Genomic DNA, 20,158 nt, shown 5'->3' with positions numbered 1-20,158 from the left:
TTGGAAAATAAAAGCTGGTGAGAGCTCCGCAGAGCTGGGCAGAGCTCAGCTCCTCCAGCACCACTGCTGGCTCTGAAGGGCGTTTTGAGGAAGATAATGAGCATTGTCAGACAGCAAGAGAGGAGAGAATAATTAAACCACTGCCAGGAGAGACTGATTCAGAGCAGCTGACGATAAATCACCTCTCATGTAACCACGACTCTGGCCCCGCAGAGCTGTTCTCCTTTTACAGTACTGTTTAGGCTGCTTCTAAAGAGAACTACAACAAAACGACAGAGCCACAGGGCAAGATGAAGCTGCACAAGCAGCTCCCAGCAAGGAGGGACTCGAGCCCACAGGATGCCTAACGACCTGTGGAGCCTGAGCTCAGCTCTTTGCAGCATCTCCCCCAAACCCCAGCTGAATGCCAAAGCAGAGCCCTGCAGTCCATCCTGGCAGCCAGGTCTGAAGTGCTGCTCCACAGCAGGGTGAGGGGACACACAGGGTCTGCAGGGAGGTCTGAAGGCAGGGACAGAGAGCTGCAGAGTGCTGCTCATCCCCAGCAGGATAAACTCTGAGCTGCACTTTTTCTCACCCAGCTTCTTCATCACCTCCCAGCAAAGCCATGCTGGGCTCCACAGCAACACATTCAGGTAAGAGCCCTTCAGCATCACCAATTACAGCACCTGACAGATTTCACAGGCTCCTCAGACCAGCAGCAGGGTGAGGCAGTCAGCCTGCAGGGATTGACAGCATCAGGCACAGCCACCAGGCTCTCCTGCAGCCCTCAGGCACAGACTGGGCTGGGCTGGAAGGAGCTTCCCAAGGCCACCTAGTCCAGGCCAGTCTGCCCAGAATGACAGCAGCACAGAGACACCCAGGCTGGCACAGCCCCTCAGGAGCACCAAGTCCAACCTAGAGCCCTACTCTGCGAGATTCACCTTAAACCACAGCCCCAAGCACCACATCCAAACCTCCCTGAAACACATCCAGGCTGGGTGACTCCTCCACATCCCTGGGCAGCTCATTCCACTCCCTGACCACTCTCTCCAGGAAAAACTTCTTCCTAATGTCCAATCTAAACCTCCCAGGCCTCAGCTTGAGGCCATTCCCCCTTGTTCTGCCTCCAGTTCCCTATGAGCAGAGCCCAGCAGCAGCCTCTCCACAATGTCCCTTCAGGTACTGTAGACAGCAATGAGGTCTGCCCTTAGCCTCCTCTTCCTCACAATACCCATACCCAGCTCGCTCAGCCTGCCCAGGTGATCTCCTCTCCTCTCCTCAGACAAGCAAACTCCTCATGCTCCTTCCTGGCTGCAGGCATGGGCCAGGGCACAAACTCTGTCAGCGTCCCAGACCCAAGGCTCCCTCCCCCTCCCCAGCAGATTGTGAAGTGTTTATGGCCTGGCTCTTATGGCTCTGGAGGTGCTGAATGGCTTTTCCCCCTCCTCCACGCCTCAGCTGCTGCTGGGCAGCTACAGACCAACTCTTAGCCGGTTTGGTCCATAGCTGGGGGATTTTATTGCCCAGTTTGTCTCTTCAGGTCACATTTGGAAGCTCCAGAGAAGATTTTTCCCTGGGTAACACTCTGCAGCTCAAAGACCTCTGCTTGTTTTTATTACATCCTTAGTGATTAAAGGGATATTTAAAGCCCAGAGTGCTCCCTGCTGTGAATATAAAAGCTCAGCATCATTTTGGAGAGATGTGCTTAGAAAAATAAATTCCATGTGAGCCCCACCAGAGTGGACAAATGCTTCAAAGAACATCAGGCCCTCAAATGGCTCAAACAGAGTGATGGAAGTTCCCTGAGAAACCCAAGGCATGAGGCATGGCTTTGAGCCATCCAAATCGTTCTGACAGACAAGGTCCACTTGGCCCCAGGGCACCAGAGGTGTGCAGTGACTGCACTGTGCTCAAGGTGCTGGGGTAGATTAATGCAGGCTGCATGAGGAAGACTTCTCCTAATTCAGCAATCACAGAATCACAGAATCAGTCAGGGTTGGAAGGGAGCACAAGGAGCAGCCAGTTCCAACCCCCCTGCCATGCCCAGGGACATCCTACCCTGGAGCAGGCTGCACACAGCCTCAGCCAGCCTGGCCTTAAACACCTCCAGCCATGGGGCCTCAACCACCTCCCTGGGCAACCCATTCCAGCCTCTCACCACTCTCCTGCTCAACAACTTCCTCCACATGTCCAGACTGACTCTCCCCACCTCCAGCTTTGCTCCATTCCTCCCTGAGAGCCCAAGAAGTCCCTTCCCAGCTTTCTTGTAGCCCCCTTCAGATACTGGAAGGCCACAAATAAGTTCACCTTGGAGCCTCCTCTTCTCCAGACTGAACAGCCCCAACTCTTTCAGTCTGCCCCTGAATTGTTCTTAAAAACACAATCTTGGCTTTTATGATGGGAGGGAAAAAAGAAGTTTCTAACTGCCTGGCACTTTACAGCCTAAACCTGTGCCTGCCAACCACATGTAGAGACAGGCAACAGAACAAACAGCTCGACAGAACAAACAAACCCAAACCCAAACTCTGCTCCTTCAGGGGAAGGCTGAAGTGTCTGACAGCACACATCAGGTGGTTAGCAGCAGGGAGGGTGCTGGCTTTGCCACCCCTTCATACAGCACTTAGTGGTTTAAGCTTCTGCAGGGAGCTGCTGCCAGGGTCAGATTCATAGAACAGATTGGGTTGGAACTGAAGGGACTCAGTTCCAACCCCCCCTGCCATGGGCAGGGACACCTCTCACCAGCACAGGTTGCTCAAGGCCTCATCCAGCCTGGTCTTGAACACCTCCAGGGAGGTGTTCCACTCTGGTTATCCTAAGCTTATTCCACTCAGGAACTCTGTTTGTATTCCACTTATACTGGATCCAGTGGGGGTTTTTGCAGGGTCTCTGAAAGAGAAGAGAGAGGAAACAGAGTGAGACAGAAATCCTGAGTGGGATATCCACATCTGACCTGAGAGCAAAGCCTGCTCTTTACCCTGTCTGCTGACTTGGTGCTTCCTTCAGCACTCGGACTCTGTGAAGTGTTCCTCCCACTGGGGTTGCAGCCACATGGCACAGAGAAGCCCTCACTGCAGGCAGAAGGCTGAGCTCACTGCTGCCCTTGCTAGAAGGGGCTTTGGTGGCCTGAGCTCCATCTCCCATCCCCTCTCCTCTGCCTGTCTGCAGGCTGCCTGCAGCACTTGCTCTCACCTCCTGCCTCCCTCAGGTAACACAAACTGCTACACAGGAGGTCTGCCAAGCCCCAGAGCTGCAGATTGCTTCCTTCATCACCACAGAGGTTTTTGTGAAAGCTTTGACTTCACTGAAAGCTTCCCAAAGCACTTCACAGGCCCAGGAGCTGCACATTTACACCTGCCCCGGGCTCAGCTGCACAGCCCCACACCGCTGCAGCAACAGCAGGAGTGACACCCATGAGCCTGGAGGCATCATTTGAGCCCTTCCACACAAGTTTCACCATCAGAAGAGACCTCCCTGTCCCTGTGACAATATGCTGCACATGAAGGAAACAGAAGGCAGGCAGCAGGCTCCTGAAGGGGGAGTTAAGCCCCCAGGGCTGCAGCAGAGCTGTCCTCTGCTGAGCTGCAGGACCAATGCTAACACCATCAGCTCTTGTTGGGTTTGCTATGGCCAGAAATGGGACAGAACCACAGCGGTGTCGGGGCTGGGAGGGACTCCAGGCTCATCCAGCTCCAGCCCCCTGCCATGGGCAGGGACACCTCACACTGGATCAGGCTGCTCAGAGCCACATCCAGGCTGGCCTTACAAACTTCCAGAGGTGAGGCTTCCACCACCTCCCTGGGCAACCCCTGCCAGGCTCTCACCACCTTCATTGAGAAGAACTTCCTGAACCTGCCCATTTCTAGTTCTGCTCCACTCCCCCCAGCCCTCTCCCTGCCTGCCAGCCTAAACCCTGTTACCTGGCAGGGTGCTCATTGCCTCTGCTTGGGGCCAGGCTGCTATGAGCAGCAGGGCAGAAGGCCCCGAGGAGTTAACGCCAGCAGTGCAACTCAGCCCTCCAGGGGAGACTTTGGTGTGGGGTCTGGGTTGCTTTGCTCCCCTCTCTCTTCCCTGTCCTAGGGCCCCCTCTAGTGCTGCCAGAGCAGTGCAGATCCCAAAGGACAGGAGAACAACTTGGGGTCCCAGAGATGTCCTCACAGCCCTGAGACTGCCCAGCAGGACCTGCCACATGCTTTGCTCCTACTCGTACAGGCATATGTAGGGCTCCATCCATGCACCCACAGCACAGAACCTTCCTGAGCTGCTGTGCAGCCCTTCCCCTTGCCAGCCACAGCTTCTGTGCTCTGGCACCTGAGCATGCAAGGTAGCTCTCTGAGCCTGCACCAAAGCTCCTAGAGACAGGGAAGGCAGCTCCTGGGCCTGGTACAAATGGTGTGTGAGGGGGAGATGCACAAATGTGCATGTGCCATGCAGAGCCTCTCAGGCCCCAGCTGTGGCCAAGGAAAGCACAGGCTGCAAGACAGCTTCACACATTATGTGAAGAGAGCTGCAGAGAGGCTGCTGAGCTCTGGGACAGCTTTGAGGCCTGTGAAAGAAGGGTTCTGGAGTTGGCCAGCAAGCACTTGCTGATGGGGTGCCAGCCCCACACGTGCCAGACAGACAATAGCAGGCAGGGAAATGCCTGCCCAAGGAGAGAGGTGGCTTTAAATCTCTGCTGACACTTGCCTGGAGTGCTGATGTGAAAGAACCATTCAAGTGAGCAGAAGTCCTCCCTCCAGAAGGCAGCACCTCAGACGCTGGTCTGCAGCACTGCTCAATGCCCTGTGCCCTGCAACAGCAGCTCAGAGTCCCACAGGGAAGCTCTCACAAACATGCAGCTGGGGCTCAAAGAGCCTCTGGGCACAGTACCAAAGGTCACTCCCAAAATCTAGACACCTGCTTCAGAGCTGAGTGGATTCTTGGTCATCAGCCAGGAGAAAGGACAACACAGTGAAGCTCCTATCATCCTCAGCAAGAAGCTCCTCCACCCATCCCAGCCTTCTCCTGAGCATCTCATTTCTCTTGCATTCTCCTTCCTTAAAGGCCATGCCAGGAGCCTGCAGGCCCAGAAGAGAGCTGTGCTGTAACACCACACACAGGAGCTGCACACACTCCACCACTGCTCACCTTCACTGGAATGCCAACACCACTGCTGCAACTGCATTTACCTCCACCCTGGGTCACAGGATCACAGATGTCAGGGGCTGGGAGGGACCCAAAGAGATCACAGAGTCCAACCTCCTGCCAGAGCAGGACCACACAATCTAGCTCAGGGCATACAGGAACACATCCAGACAGGCCTGGGAAGGCTCCACAGAAGGAGACTCCACAGCCTCTCTGGGCAGCCTGTGCCAGGGCTCTGGGACCCTGCCAGGCAAGAAGTTCCCCCTTGTGTTGAGCTGGAACCTCCTGTGCTGCAGCTTCCATCCACTGGTGCTTGTCCTAGCCCAGGGAGCAGTGAGCAGAGCCTGTCCCCCCCTCCTGACTCCCAGCCCTCAGAGATAGTTATAGACATTCATTAGATCCCCTCTCATTCTTCTCTTCTCCACACTCAGCAGCCTCAGGTCCCTCAGCCTCTCCTCACCAGGCAGTGCTGCAGTGCCCTCACCATCCTCATAGCCCTCCCTTGGGCTCTTCTCCAGCAGATCCCTGTCCCTCTTCAACTGGGGAGCCCAGAACTGAAGGCAGTGCTCAAGATGAGGTCTCACCAGGGCAGAGCAGAGGGGAGGAGAACCTCCCTGGGTCTGCTGGCTGGTGAGACTTTGCCTGTCCTCACCTGGTCCCTCTGTTTCCATTCCATTCTGTCTCCTCCCCAGCTCTGCCTCCATGCCTGCTATGCCTTCCTCCTCTTTTCCTGGCCCCTCTCTCCCTGGCCATATGGTGTCTGTTTTGGCTGCAGAAGACAGTATTTCATTATTCATGAGGAAATGTCACTGTCATTAAGAGCAGAGCCAAACAAGAGACAAGTGACAGACCCTAGTGAATGATGAAACCACGGCAGAGAACCTGGAACCTTTCCTCATTTGCTGTTTTGGTTGTGGAACAGAACATGGTTAGCTTCTGAAGAGCAGCAGGCAGTGGCTTCAGCTGTGCTCAGCACCAGTAGTGAAACACTGAGCCTTGCCTCAGAAATGCTTAGCCATACATAGGTGACACAAGCCTGTGTCAGGGGCTGCAGCTGCATCACCCAGCCAAATGGCAGCCCCAAGCAGTGGAAGGCTTCTTACCCTGTGTGAAAACAGAGCTCAGCAGCAGCACAGGAAGCTGAGCAAACAGCCACTAATTGCTCCCAACAGCCACTGCAAAATGCCTGCTTTTGCCTTTGCTTTGGAACAAAAATGCTTTTGCTGTTTGCCTGGGAGAGCCTCCACAGTTTGGCTCTCCAGCAGCCAAAAGGCTTTGCTTTGGAATCAGTGACCGGCAGGGGAAAGACAAACAAGCAAACAACAAACCCCAACCCACTTGGTCACAGACCTGGCCCGGGTTCACTTCAGGCACATTCCTGACCCTCTGGCTTCAGGGGCAAACCCAAAGCAAACAAATGCAACAGCAACACAGTGCAGGAGCTGCTTTGATTTGCCTGGGGCAGAGAGATTCCAGAAGCAAATCCTGCACAGATGTTGTGCTTGCATTTGCTGTGCAACCTGATCCACTGGGCCCTGCCTGTGGTTGGATTTAAAGCTTTCACAAGCAGGGTTAGGCTGAAATCAAAGGGATGGTTCCAGGTAAATCTGTTCCTAGCTGCAGTTTCACCACAACTCTTCTGTCCTTGAAATTCCCAGAGAATTCCCCTGCTGGGCTGCAGGAGACTCCATCAGGCATGGCAGTTCTGCGGTAAGGAGCTGAGCTTCTGGCTCCAAGTAACTGCAGGGGTAGTGCTTCAGCCAGACATCAGAAGCCAAAGGATGCAGGGGTCTGAGCAGCTTCTGCTCCTTCATCTGCAGAGCTACAGGAGCTGTACTTACAGAGAGGACTTCACACTCGCAGGAGATTCCTTCAGGGCACACCAGCAGCAGCACCCCTCTGGAAGGCGGCACACAGCTCAGCAGGACACTGTGGAGTCATTAGCAGAAGGGCAGAGCTTGAAGGTGACCTGTGCAGTTCAGTCTCAGGGACTTCTGGAGCTCAAGAAACAGTCCTTTGAGCTACCCAAGAGCATAAAGGGGACAAAAGATCAGAGGAGAAACAGGTCAGAAATTGAACACAGCATCGACCAACCTCAGCAGCTCTGGAGTTCGGAGGTGAAAGAGTTCGGAGCAGGTTCACAGAATCATTAAATGCATTGGATAGGAAGGGACCTTAAAGATCATCCAGCTGCAGCCCCCTGCCAGCGGCAGGGACACCTCCCATTACCCCCCAAGGGGAGCTGGCCAAGAGCAGCAGAGAGCTCATGGGTGAGGATTAAAGGGAAAGGCAGGGCAGAGGAAGTGCACCCAGTGCAGGCACTGATGGCAACATTAGCTGAGAGGTTCCCAACTGGAGGGTTCTGGGAGGCTCCAAAAAAAGAAAGAGGCTTCCCCCGACCCCCACTGCCCTGGTGAGACCCCATCCTGAGCACAGCCTTCAGGTTGGGGCTCCCCAGTTGAAAAGGGACAGGGATCTGCTGGAGAGAGTCTGAGGGAGGGCTATGAGGATGATGAGGGGACTGCAGCACTGCCTGAGGAGGAGAGGCTGAGGGACCTGAGGCTGCTGAGTCTGGAGAAGACTGAGAGAGGACCTAATCAATGTCTATAACTATCTCTGAGGGCTGGGGGTCAGGAGGGGGGACAGGCTCTGCTCACTGCTCCCTGGGCTAGGACAAGCAGCAATGGATGGAAGCTGCAGCACAGCAGGCTCCAGCTCAGCACAAGGGGGAACTTCTTGCCTGGCAGGGTCCCAGAGCCCTGGCACAGGCTGCCCAGAGAGGCTGTGGAGTCTCCTTCTCTAGAGCCTTCCCAGGCCTGTCTGGATGTGTTGCTGTGTGCCCTGAGCTGGACTATGCGGTCCTGCTCTGGCAGAGGGTTGGACTCTGATCTCTTTGGGTCCCTTCCAGCTCCTGGCATCCTGTGTCCATTCCTGCAGTCCAGGGAACCGAAAGCTCCTGGGTGGAAGCCCTCTGAAGATGCACAGAGACAAGAATCCATTCCAACTTTATTAGAAAAAAAAAAGAAAACCAAACCAACCCAAGCCAAAGTTTCTACAAAGCTCTGCCTTTTGTACAGAAATCCACCCCCCAGCACAAAGCAATCCACCACTGCAAGCTGGATGCATTTTGTCTTCATCTACATCCATCTATGTATGTACAGACACATCTATATCTGTGTGGGTGCATGTGTGTGTATATATAGTCTGGGACTTGGGCTTGTTGTGGGGCTTGGGGGGTGTTTTTTGCATGGTTTGCACTCAGTATTTTACAAAGTTAACATTCAGTAGAAAAAAAAGGCTCTTTATTACCATTATTTCCTCATATAAATAACTGTGAGCAGTCCCTCTGCAGAGAGATAAAAAACAGCTTTGTGTGCCGCTCTGTAAAAAACAGACATTACTCAAATGGTTTGCAATACCACCATAAAAATAGCTTCTAGCCCCCCCTCCTCCCTGCCCCCCCAACTCAAAATGCTTGTCCAAGGCATTAGAAGAGAAAGGACTGTAAGACAATTCTGGAAAGATCAGTTCTTTAAGCCAACACTCAGGTAGGTGATTTCTGCTGGACCTCAAAGATGGGCGTAAAAGAGCAGGAGCAGCAGGCCAAGCTCTCTGCCTGCCTGCAGAAGTTGGTTCTTTGCCTGCTGCCACTCAGTCAGGTTCCAGTGCCAAGGAGCTGACAGACTCTCAGCTCACAATGGAGCCAAAGACTTTCTTGATGCCATGAAAGCCTCACCCAGCTCAGCAAATTTTTCCTCCTCAGTTCAGTTAGAAAGGAGCTGCTGGACTGCTCATGGCACAGCCAGACACACATCAGCTTGCTGAGCTGCTGGGAGGAAAGCTTCACCACCAGGGAAAATGCAAAGAGACAACTGAAAGGAGGAAAATGCTACAGAGGGGAGCTGCTGGAGTGACTCCCAGGACTCCGGACTGCAGGAGCAGGAACAGCAGAGAAATATGAACTGCAGCTCAGGACATCCTTGTGTTGCCTGAAGTTCAAGGTGATGGTCCAAAGGAATGAAGTGCCTGGGAATCATTCTGTCTGTCAAGCACCATGATGGGGAGAATGGCAAGGGGTCTGAAGGCAATACAGGTGGCAGTGGTGAGAACAAAGGGAATGACAAGTGAAGCACACAACGATGCCAGTTAGATGGAGAGCAATGCCAGCGAAGATGTTTCGGCTGCCAGAGACGCTGGCAGCAAGAAGAATGGTTGCATGGTTGGTGTTGATGATGGCCAGGATTCACTCATATGTCCATGTAGTCATCATCTTCATCAGTATCACTTTCCAGTGAGGACTCCTGGCTTGAGGTCTCTAAGATTTCCAAAGCTGGCTGACAAAGGCTCTCCTTCTTTACATTCGCTGCAGACTGAGCAGACAAAATAGCAGACTGACCCCAAAAAGAGAGAGAGAGAATATAGCTAAATAGTCAGGACAAAGCCATGGGCACAGGGACAAAGCCAACTGCTCGCTATCCCTTCACACTCAGGACCTCTCTGACCTCCACAGAAGGTATGGCACCCTCATGGCTAACAACAGAACACTGCCCAGCAGGCTTCCCCACAGTGACTACTCTGGTGGCTTCCACTCACCTAAGGATGGCAGTGGCTGCTCTTGGCTCCCTCACCCATTCTTCTGACTATAATTTCCTCAGGTAAGGACTAGAGGTAGCTGTGATCTCACCCATGGCCAATGTTTCACCAGTCCTTGAAGCAGGGCTCCTGCTGGTACCAGCCAGGATCTTCTTCCACTACTTACCCTACGTCTGGCTAGGAGCAGAACTGTTGCTCCTTTGGTGTACTTTATCGAGGGGAGGATTAAGATAAAAAAGCAATGATCTAAAAAGTAATTACTGTTTCCCTTTTATTACCTTTAATTTTTGCTTGGTCTCTTCTGAAATGCTGCCCTTTGGAGAAAGGAGGGTGGGAGTGGGTGGAGTGACAGTGATCTCAGGTGGAAATTTGGTGACAGATGAGGGGATGAAAAGCTTTGGCATGTTGGGCAGAATGCGAGTTTTGACTCGGGTGCCATCTGTCTTGCTCTGCTGACTTCCCAAAGTCTGTGAAGTGGAGCTGAGTTCAGGCTTGGAACTGGAGGCTGCAGAGAAAACAGTAAGGAAAAAAAGCAAGCTGTTAGGAAGCTGTGCAAGACCTCAGCTGCCCGGGGGCAGGGCAGTGTCACACACAGGGCTGGTCCAGAGGCCTTTCTTCAAGCCTACTCTAGGTAAGGCTCCAAAAGAAGAAAGTGCCTCAAGAACCTGTCAGAGCTGGAGACCAGTAAGAACCAAAGCAGACAGCCTTGCTGAGCAGCACCAAGCGGAGCCGAGCAAGCAGGGCAGGTGGCAGCACAGCTCTGACCCCTCAGCACCGAGTCAGAGGCTGCCACACCCCAGCTGCCCCAAGCTTCAGGGGGCAGCTCCTCCCTGCACTCTGCCTCTCCAGGCTGGAACACAGCAAAGAAAGCTACTTGAGCCTTGCTTTCCTCCACCCTAGCAGTGCCTCTTTCGTTCCTGAGACAGCAGCTCCTGGGCAAGTAAAGTGTCCACCAAGATTTCCTCCTTGCTCTGCACAGCCTGGCACAAACCCCTCCTTGGTGTGGCCATGCCCACGCTGGCAGCAGCATCCCCACACTTCCCACGGGTCTCAGCTTGTGCTCTTTGCAATGCAAACTTGCTCAGGCAAGGGGGATCCAGCCCTTCCCTAGCACTACCACAGCACAACCTATTACACACAGAGCAGGAAGCAGCAGCAAAGCTTTCATGTGAGCAGCTGCTGAAGGAGACTTCTGCATTCCTGACTCCCGTGGAGCCTGTGTAACATTTCCTAGAGGTGCATGAATGAAGAGACCCAAACCTGCCTCAGACTGACACCAGCTGCAGCTATTCTACACTTTCTCAGATGCAACCTTGCCCACCTCATCCCTTGCAGGTTTCTGGAGCTGCCATGGCCACTTCAAACACAACAGAACAAAATGGCAGCAGCTTCCTGACGCTATGCTGAGAGCCACCCAGCACTGGAACCAACTGCTAAGAGAAGGAAAATGGAACTGGGTGTTCTCAGCTGCACAGCAGAAGGAAGAGCTGCCACAACTGAGCAGGCTTTCCACCCAGGGCAGCAAGGATTCCAGAGCAGAGTGCCAGAAACACTGCAGCAATAGACACAGCAGAGCCTGCCTCTCACACAGACACCCCAAACAGGAGTGTGCCCCCCTGGCATGCCAAGCTTTACATCTGCCAGTGAAAACACCAGTGAAACCCTCTGGGATAAGGCATCAACTGCTGTAGAGCTGGGCTGGATGTTTACCCAGGCTGAGTGACTCAGCTTTTGTGCAAAATCATTTCCTTCTGCTAAACATTCCAGCAGGGTAAGCCAAAGTGTTGTCATATTGTCCTCTGGAAGGTCCCAGTTCACAGGGAAATCCTGCTCTAGAGAACACTCACACTGCAGAGCAGGATCTGGCTGAGGGCACACTCACACTGCAGAGCAGGACCTGGCTGAGGGCACACTCACACTGCAAGCCCTGCCTAGGAGGCAGGCAGAGGAACTGAGGAGCAGGCACCACAACTACCCAAGCAGCCCATGCCCACAGACTGGTCTGTAGCTGCCCACCCCCCGCAGCACAGAAAGCTGCTACCTTGGGAGCAGACATGTGCCGAGTTGGTGCTGGCCACCGGCTCCACCTGCCAGCACGCAGGCTCTGGGGATGGTGCCACAGTGGCCATCTGCATCTGCTGGCACAGCCGCGACTCCTGCTGCTGAAAGCCCAGCCCCTCCAAAGGCACTTCGAGCTCCTCTTCCTCTGCAGTAAGGAGACAGAATTCACAGGTTAAGAGACATCCTGAGCTCCTTCCAAGCCTCAGTCCTCCTGCAGCCTAACCGACGGGGAGCAATGCTGCTTTTAACCCTTGGTCTGCTTCCAACCCATGAGATGACTGCGCTGGCAACGCCAACTGCCCACACTCGGCGCCAGCACTGCCAACTCCTCACAGCAGTGTCACTCAAAAGCAAAAGAAGTTTTGTTCTCCCTACACACCTGCAAGAAAAGCACAAGTGAGTGTCCATCCTCCTTTGGAGATGCCAGAGCTGAAGGCCCTGTCACAGGTGTAGGGCACAAGCCATGCCCCTAAACGCTGAGCCCACAGCGGCTGATGGTTGCCCCTCTGACCTGCAGCCACAGCTGCCAGCCTGCTGCTCAGTAACATCAACCACTGTGACCTTCCAGCAACAGGGCCAGATCTGGGCTTTGAGAAGCCAACACCAAGCCCTTCTGAGTGCCCACCTCTCCCTGCTAGGCACCTCCATAACCACATCCCTCTGAAACTGCCCCCTGCTGCCATGCTAGGGCTCAGGGTGCCCAGGAGCACAGTGTTACACTGATTTGCTTCCACACTGAGCTGCAGACTGTGCACAACTGGAGTGGTTCTCACTGAGCTGCTGGGAGCTGCTAGTGCCTTTTGTGGGGAGGGCAACCCAAAACAGCAGCTCAGCCTCCCTGGGCTCCAGACACACAAACCTGCTCTCACTCTCTGATAGAAATGAAGATATCCTTCAAAACCAAAGGACTGCCTCAGTCTAACTTGCATTCCCTTCTGTTTACAGAGATGTGCCCAGGCAGCTGGCACAGCCCAGCAGGTGCAATGCATCCTCCCAGTCTAACTTGCTCCAAACCCCTTTCTGTGTCCACGCTCCACATTCATGTTGGCTTTGTCAGCCTGATGCCTTGGAAGAGGCATTTCAACTTTTCTTCATTGGGAGAACACTGCCACCCCCTCGAGTGCTGCAAACACTTCACCTTCATCAGTGCAGACAAAAACTTGGAGTTGCACATCCTGCTGTAGCAGGGTTCTCCTTGCAGACAAGGATGAAGACAACACTGCAGCCCAGCAGCTCAGTCAGAGGCAGCTCAGTGCAGCTTGCAGGCTGCTCCGTTTTTAATGCAATCAGATTTTCTTGGCTTCCCAAAGCATTTGTACCAAAAGAGGCTTACCAAAGCAAGCTGGAAGTTCTTCCATCCTCTAATTTCCCCTGGTAAAGAAGCCATCATCTACACTTGGGGCTGCCAGGCAGTAAGAGCCTTAGGATAAAGGAGTTTGCTAGTAGAGAGCTCCCGAAAAGGAAAGGTCAGGCACTACAGCAGAAATCACAGGCAGCTTCTGTTCTGTGATGTTCCACTCACTGGAGAGCACAGAAAGGGAAGGGCTGGTGCAGGAGAATGCAGCTCTCCTCCTCGGCACTCCCCTGCACATCTCTCCACAGATACTTCCAAATGCAGCACTGGAAGCAGCAAAAGAATAGCTGCTCCTAGGCAGGAACGAACAGAGCGCACCTGGGACGTGCCCAGCTGCAGCAGTCTTGGCTGGGAAAGTCCTAACTCCTGGTTCCTTGAGAAGCAGAGGACAGCAGAAGGATCATTTGTCCATTTGCCTGCCCTTTATACCAGGCACAGGGAGGACTTAACCACATGCTGACACTACTAGAGACTGGACACAGAAGGATCAGCCCTGAGGTGGCCTGAAGGCACCACACAGATCCCAGCACACTGCCAGCACCTGAGCATAAGCTGCAGTCTCAACCCAGAAGACCCCCACGCTGATATGGCTACAGGACACTGGATCAGGGGACAGGAAGAAGCATTCCATCAACATTTGGAAAGAAGCAAGACTGAAAATCAGCATTTCAGAAGAGTCTCCTACAAGACAGCTAAGAAGTCAGCTCCTTTGAAACTCTAATGCTCCAGAATCAGTCTTAAGTACCTTGGGTAAGTACTAACAGAGTCCTCCTCATCCCCTTACAGCCCAGAACACAAAGCAGTCACTAACTCAGCAGATCCAATGCTGCATGCACCTGAGCTGCAAACCCTCCAGCCTCAGCCCGGCCGCTGACAACAGTTCTGAGGCAACTCAACTGCAGAATTACATTAGAGGCTTTATAGCTCCCCACTTGGAGTGAGGACTCTGATTTGCATCACTGTTTGATGACAAAACTCTACCTCTTATGCTGATTATAATCTTTGCTTCCTCATAAAACAGATCACTTCTTAAGCTGGTTTGAACTCAGCTATGCCCCACTGAGAAAAGCTCTCCAGCAGCCTGTCCCCAGGAAGATGCTGCAAGACTGCTACTGCTTTATAGCTTCAGAGAATGGGTGGGTTGGAAGGGACCTTAAACATCATCTGGTTCCAACCCCCCTGCCACCTCCCCACCTCCCACTAGCCCAGGCTGCTCAAGAGCAGGGCTGCTCTTCCACCCCAAGGAACACAACCCCATCAGCACCTTTAACCACCACTGCAGCGGAGTTTCAAAGCTCCCCTGCATGCTCCAGCTGTGAGGGCAAGCTGCTGCCCCTCTGCCACAGGAATTCCAGACCAGGGAAGCTCAATTTGCAGGCCAGAAGATGCAGGTTCATAGATTTACAGATTGGTTTAGCTGGGAAGGGACCTTAAGGATCATTCCGGTATGTCCTTTCACCAGCAGTCAGCACACTCACACCCACCTCCATCTTCCCTGTCCTGCAGGTGGTTGGTGAAGTATTTAAGATCTAATTAAAATTCAATTTACCTGGGATAAAATCCTGTGCCAGCCTTTCCTCTCACCCAGAAGGGAATGGCAGCAAAAGGGCAGGAGCCTGGCACACTGAGTGTGTGTCTCTGTCACTGCCTTCCTGGAACCCACACTTGGCAATATTCTCCTGGGCTGCATCTTTCGGCACAGCAGAAACTCAGCAGCAGCAGTTCCTGGCAGCCAAACCTGTCCCGGGTGTTAAAACACACTGAACCTGTCCTGCCCCCTGCCTGGCTCCAACACTTCTCTCCTCTAGGTCTGCAGTCCTCCTCTGCTCTTCGTTTGCTGAACAGCCACTTGAGCAGCACTGCTCCTAAGTTAAAGGCAATGGGGTAAGAACACCCAACATCGAATTCTTGCAAGTGACAAGAAGGTGCAGCTGCAGGAGCACCTCTCAGGCTGCTGCTGTTTGTGCTCTAACAGAGTGCTCAGATATTGATTAGATCTTTTTTTCCCCTCTTCATTACAAAGAGGAGCAAATAGAAGAATTAAGAAGCACAGAAGTGGATCTCTACTGCTCCTTACCTACTGCAGATTCTGAGGACAGTGTCTCGGTGTTTGTCCTGTGGAGGATGCTGCAAAGCCCTGAACACAACGTCCCAGTTTTTCTAATCAAAACTTTCCCCAGGGAGGCAAAGACTCCACCAACTCCTGAGCCACAACATCCTGCACCAGAATAGCCACACAGCACATCCTGAAGGCGCTGAGCAGCGCCGTTTCTAATCAAGGCTTTTGGTAGCAGCCAGCACTTGCACTGCCCTGGCACCTGGCAGGTGCTCAAGCAGCAGCTCTGCAAGCCCAGTTAAACATCAAAGCTCTACAGCAGTTCCTCAGCTGCAGGCTGAGGATGGGACAGAAGCTCCATCCAGCACTCCCATCTCACCACACAGCACACGAAGCAGGCAGCAAACCCCCAGGCTTGCACTGTACCTCACTGCTTATGCTGCCGAGCCCCTCTGCGGTCCAGCTCAGTCCCCAGTCGTTCCTCAGCCTCCCCCTTCCCCGCGGCTGCCTGAGCACACGCACAGAGAGCAGAGAAAGAGGCCGGCATACCTTTCAACATCTCCCTGCCTCAGCGAGGAGGAAACAAGCTGAAAACAATTCAGCGCAACAACCTACTCCAGCTCTGCTCTCCAGCCTCTCCACTTGTTGCCAGGGTAACCACTGTTTGCAGATGCCTATAGCGGGCGCCCGGGTTCATGACTTCATCACAGTTAATGTTCTCTGTCTCGGGCTCCCTTTGCACAGGGAGCACAGCAGAGATGCATCCACGCACCGCCGACACGGAGCTCGCCCAGCTCCCGCAGCCCTTCTGCACCCAGACAATTCACTTCGCTGCTCCGCTGCGTGCGGAACGGCAAACGGCAGCGCCGCCAACGCCGCCTCGGCAGGCTGCAGAGGTGGGCAAAGTTTGCAGGCAGCAAAGGCTGCTCTGGCCTCGCTGCACTGGGCACTGAGTCATCTGATCTTGTCCTGCTGTCAAGTGTGAGAGACATTAACATTACAGCGTTATAAAACCTCTGATGTGGAATTTCATAGCCTCGTAGAATCAGTCAGGGTTGGAAGGGACCACAAGGATCATCCAGTTCCAACTCCCTTTCCAAGCCATCCTTCAGTCCTGCACTAACCTCGCTGCAGGGCAGCTGAAATGCAAGCCCAGAAACTGTGACTAGCACCTGGAAAAATGCTGTCCTGCTCCTGACAGCAGCAGCGTGAAGTATCACAGCACAGAGTCACAGACTGCACTGGCTGGAAGGGACCCTCCAAGGGCATCTTGTCCAGCCCCCTGCAGCCAGCAGGGACACCTCCAGCTACAGCAGGCTGCACAGGGTCACAGCAAGGCTGAGCCTGAATGTCTGCAGGGACAAGACCTCAACCACTTCCCTGGGCAGCCTGTGCCAGTGTCTCACCACCCTCACTGTGCAGAAATTCCTTCTGCTCTCCAACCTAACTCTGTCCTGCTCCAGCTCCAAACCCTTGCCCCTTGTCCTACCCCCATAGGCCCTTCTGAACAGTCCCTCCCCAGCCTGCCTGGAGGTCCCCTTCAGATATTGAAATGCAGCTCTAAGGTCCCCCCAGAGCCTTCTCCAGGCTGTACAACCCCAGCTCCCTCAGCCTATCCTCTCAGCAGAGCTGCTCCAGCCCTGGCATCATCTTGGTGGTCTCCTCTGGATCGGCTCCAACAGGTCCACATCTCTCGCGACAGAGGTCCCAGAGCTGCACACAGCAGTGCAGCACAAAGGGCATGCACAAAACATTTCATGACAGGGAAACCAGAGGAGCTGAGCTTGGAACCCCAGGACAGAGCAGGAACATGATCCCAAAAGCAAAGGCTTGGAGAAATGAACAAAGAGCTTCAAGGGCTCACAGCAGATACCTGCCCTCACCCCTCTGCAGAGCCTTCCCCAGCAGCTCTGTGCCGAGCCAGAATGCAGCTCTGCATCACCTCCACCCACTCCATCAGAGTCAGGCCTGGGCTCTGTGTGCCTACAGAGCCTAGGAAATAGTTCTTTTGCTAGTGCCAGTAACAAGGGCTTTGCTTTCCCTGTGAGTGGCCCTGCACAGCACAAGCAGCTGCTTGCAGAGCTGTCACTCCTCACACAAGGTAGCTTGGGGCTTTTTTGTGGTGGTGGAAGTGGGTCTGATCCTTTGCTCCCTGAGCCAGGGGAGTAAACATCTTAGCAAACTTCCCAAGAACAGTGCTAATGTGGTGAAGGTGCCTGGAGAATGAACCTTATGAGCAGCGACTGAGGGAGCGGGGGAAGGTTACTGTGAGGAAGAGGAGGCTGAGGGCAGACCTCATTGCTGTCTACAGCTACCTGAAGGGACACTGTGGAGAGGCTACTGCTGGGCTCTGCTCACAGGTAGTTTAGACAGAACAAGGGGGAATGGCCTCAAGCTGAGGCTCGGGAGCTTTAGATTGGACATTAGGAAGAAGTTTTTCCTGGGGAGAGTGGTGAGGGACTGGAATGAGCTGCCCAGGGAGGTGGTGGAGTCACCCACCCTGGATGTGGTGCTTGGGGCTATGGTTTAAGGTGAACCTTGTAGAGCAGGGTTCTAGGTTGGACTTGGTGCTCCTGAGGGGCTGTGCCAGCCTGGATGGGGCTGTGATGTGAATACAGTCATCTGCTGGATTCCATCTGCCTCACCCTCCAGTGTGCTGGGAACAACTACAGCTTTTTTTCCCCCACAGAGCAGTTGCAAAGGACATGGAAAGGTTGAATTTGAAGGAACTCAGAGTTTCCTCATACACTGTGCTACAAAATCATTGGAAAGGCTGCACTGGAACACACAGGTTCAGCTGAGCACTGCTTGGATAAGCAAGAAAGAATGAAGGCAGCAACCCTCGAGCCATACTCCCACCACAGCAGGCAGTGAGACCCTTCAGTGCCCCACAGGATGCAGCAGGTAGAGCTGGAAGCCTCCCCTTACACATTTTCTGTCTTTAAATCTGCTGCAAACATCCTGCCATGATTTGTACCTCCCAAAGCCCAGCATCAGGGCACAGCTGTAGAAAGAAGAGTTTGGCTGAAATGCCAAGTTCAAAGCTGACACACAAAGGCATGTGCTCAAAGTTAAGGGTCAGGCTAACTCTGCAGGCAGAAAGCTGCAGAACAAGTCCTGGTGCCCCCTGAATGGATTTCCAGCAGCTGGTGAGCAGAAGCTGGCACTGCAAGAGCATGGCACTGCTCTGGTTACTGCTGGGCAATGAGGTGGGCTGAGAGCTGGCTGAAGGGCAGAGCTCAGAGGGCTGTGAGCAGTGGGACAGGGGCAGGGCAGTGCTCTCCAGGGGTCAGGACTGGGGCCACTCCTGCTCAATTAATTCATCAATTCATCAACGACCTGGATGAAGGAAGAGGCTCAGGGAGGTTCTTCTCCTCTCTGCCCTGGTGAGGCTGCACCCAGAGCACAGTGCCCAGATCAAGAGGGACAGGGAAATACTGGAGAGCCTCTTGGCAACCTGGTCTGGTGGGAGGTGTTCCTGCCCACGGCAGGGGGGTGGAACTGGCTGATCTCCACGGTCCTGCCCAACCCAAGCCATTCTATGAACCAAAAACCTGCCCAGACTGCACTGAACCCCTGGCTGTGAACTATCAGCTGGGCAGCTGCTGCTTCTCCTGCCCTGCTGCTTCCTCCTGGTCTAACATGGGTGCACAAAAACAATCAATGCCAGCTTTGATTTCAAAGGGTTTGCTGCACAGCATTGGGCTGAACAAAAAAAACATAACAAATCTGAAGGGTAAAGATGAGAACTAGACATAAAATGCAGGGCTAAAGCCTTCTGAAATGGATCTGCTGCAACAGCAAGGCCTTGTCTGCCTGCTGCCACGGACAGGAGGGACAGACAAGACTGACTGAGACTGTCTGAGCACCAGGCAGAAAGGAATTAGAAGTCCCTGACCAACAGCAAAGTCCCTGCTGGCACTCAGCAGCAAAGCTGTTTGCAGAGTGCACCCAGTGTGAAAAACACAAAGCTTCATGAAAAGCAAGGATCAGACAGGGGAAGGCAGAAAGCCAGCGGCAGGGAGGCTGCAGGGGATCAGAGAGCAAGCACAGACCTGGCTGAGGGCAGCTGGGGTGGATCCTGAGAGGCTGCAGCCACTGAGAGGTGCAGAGGAGCTGCTGCTTTACCACGGTGCACAGGGCTACAAGTGCAGACTCCTGAGTGGCTCAGCCTGGGGAGCTCAGAGCTCATCTCCTCCAACCTCCCCACCATGCCCAGGGACACCTCTCAGCTGGACTCAGTTGCTCAAGGCCTCATCCAGCCTGGCCTTCAATAGCCCCAGGCAGGAGGCAGCCACAGCCTCCCTGGGCAGCCTGTGCCAGGCTCTCACCACCCTCACACTGAAGAACTTCATTCTCAGCTCCACTCTAACCCTGCTCTGCCTCAGCTCCAAACCATTCCCCCTTGGCCTGTCTCTGACACCCTCAGCACAAGTCCCTCTGCAGCCTTCCTGCAGGATTCCTTCAGGCACTGGCAGCAGCTCTAAGGTCCCCTCAGAGCCTTCTCCAGGCTGCACACCCCCAGCTCCCTCAGCCTGTGCTCACAGCAGAGCTGCTCCTGCCCTGCCATCATCTTTGTGGCCTCCTCTGGACTCTCCAGCAGCTCTGTGTGCTTCTGCTGGGGACAGCAGAGCTGGAGGCAGGATTAGAGGTGAGGTCTGAGCAGAGCCAAGGGGCACAATCCTCTCTCCTGCCCTGCTGCCCACACTGCTCTGGCTGCAGCCAGCACAGAGCTGCCTGCTGGGCTGCAGGAGGGCACTGCTGGCTGCTGGGGAGCTGCTCAGCACCCAACACCCCCAAGTCCTCAGAGCTGCTCTGCAGCTAGCCTGAATTTGTGCCTGGGACTGGGCTGACCCAGCAGAGTTCCCTGCTCTGTGACCTGCTGCACCTCAGGCACTGGCCTCCTTCTCCAGCCATCTCCTTACCTGTCACTCACCACAACACCTGCTAAGGGTGCATGGCTCATAAGTCTATCTGGGCTCCCAGGACTTGCC

General features: G+C 54.0%; 1 protein-coding gene across 5 annotated transcripts in view; it reads right to left on the bottom strand.

Moving 5' to 3' along the window:
* Nucleotides 1-8,094: 8,094 nt before the first annotated feature.
* The window catches only part of CABIN1 (calcineurin binding protein 1), a 99,968-nt gene continuing 87,904 nt past the window's right edge, over nucleotides 8,095-20,158 (bottom strand). For 4 of the 5 annotated variants that reach the window (XM_064168862.1, XM_064168864.1, XM_064168863.1 and 1 more), the window contains exons 35-37: nucleotides 11,735-11,899; nucleotides 9,972-10,198; nucleotides 8,095-9,491 (exon numbers count right to left, since the gene is read on the bottom strand). In XM_064168862.1, the coding sequence (XP_064024932.1) occupies nucleotides 9,348-9,491; nucleotides 9,972-10,198; nucleotides 11,735-11,899 (536 nt within the window). In that variant the 3' untranslated portion in view covers nucleotides 8,095-9,347. The remainder of the gene's footprint in view (nucleotides 9,492-9,971; nucleotides 10,199-11,734; nucleotides 11,900-20,158) is intronic. The other variant, XM_064168865.1, reaches the window with a different exon arrangement.

This window comes from Pogoniulus pusillus, chromosome 30 (genome assembly GCF_015220805.1).
Source record: "Pogoniulus pusillus isolate bPogPus1 chromosome 30, bPogPus1.pri, whole genome shotgun sequence".
NCBI lineage: Eukaryota > Metazoa > Chordata > Aves > Piciformes > Lybiidae > Pogoniulus > Pogoniulus pusillus.
Note: the sequence above shows the minus strand (reverse complement) of the source record. Positions and strands in the feature narration are given on the sequence as shown.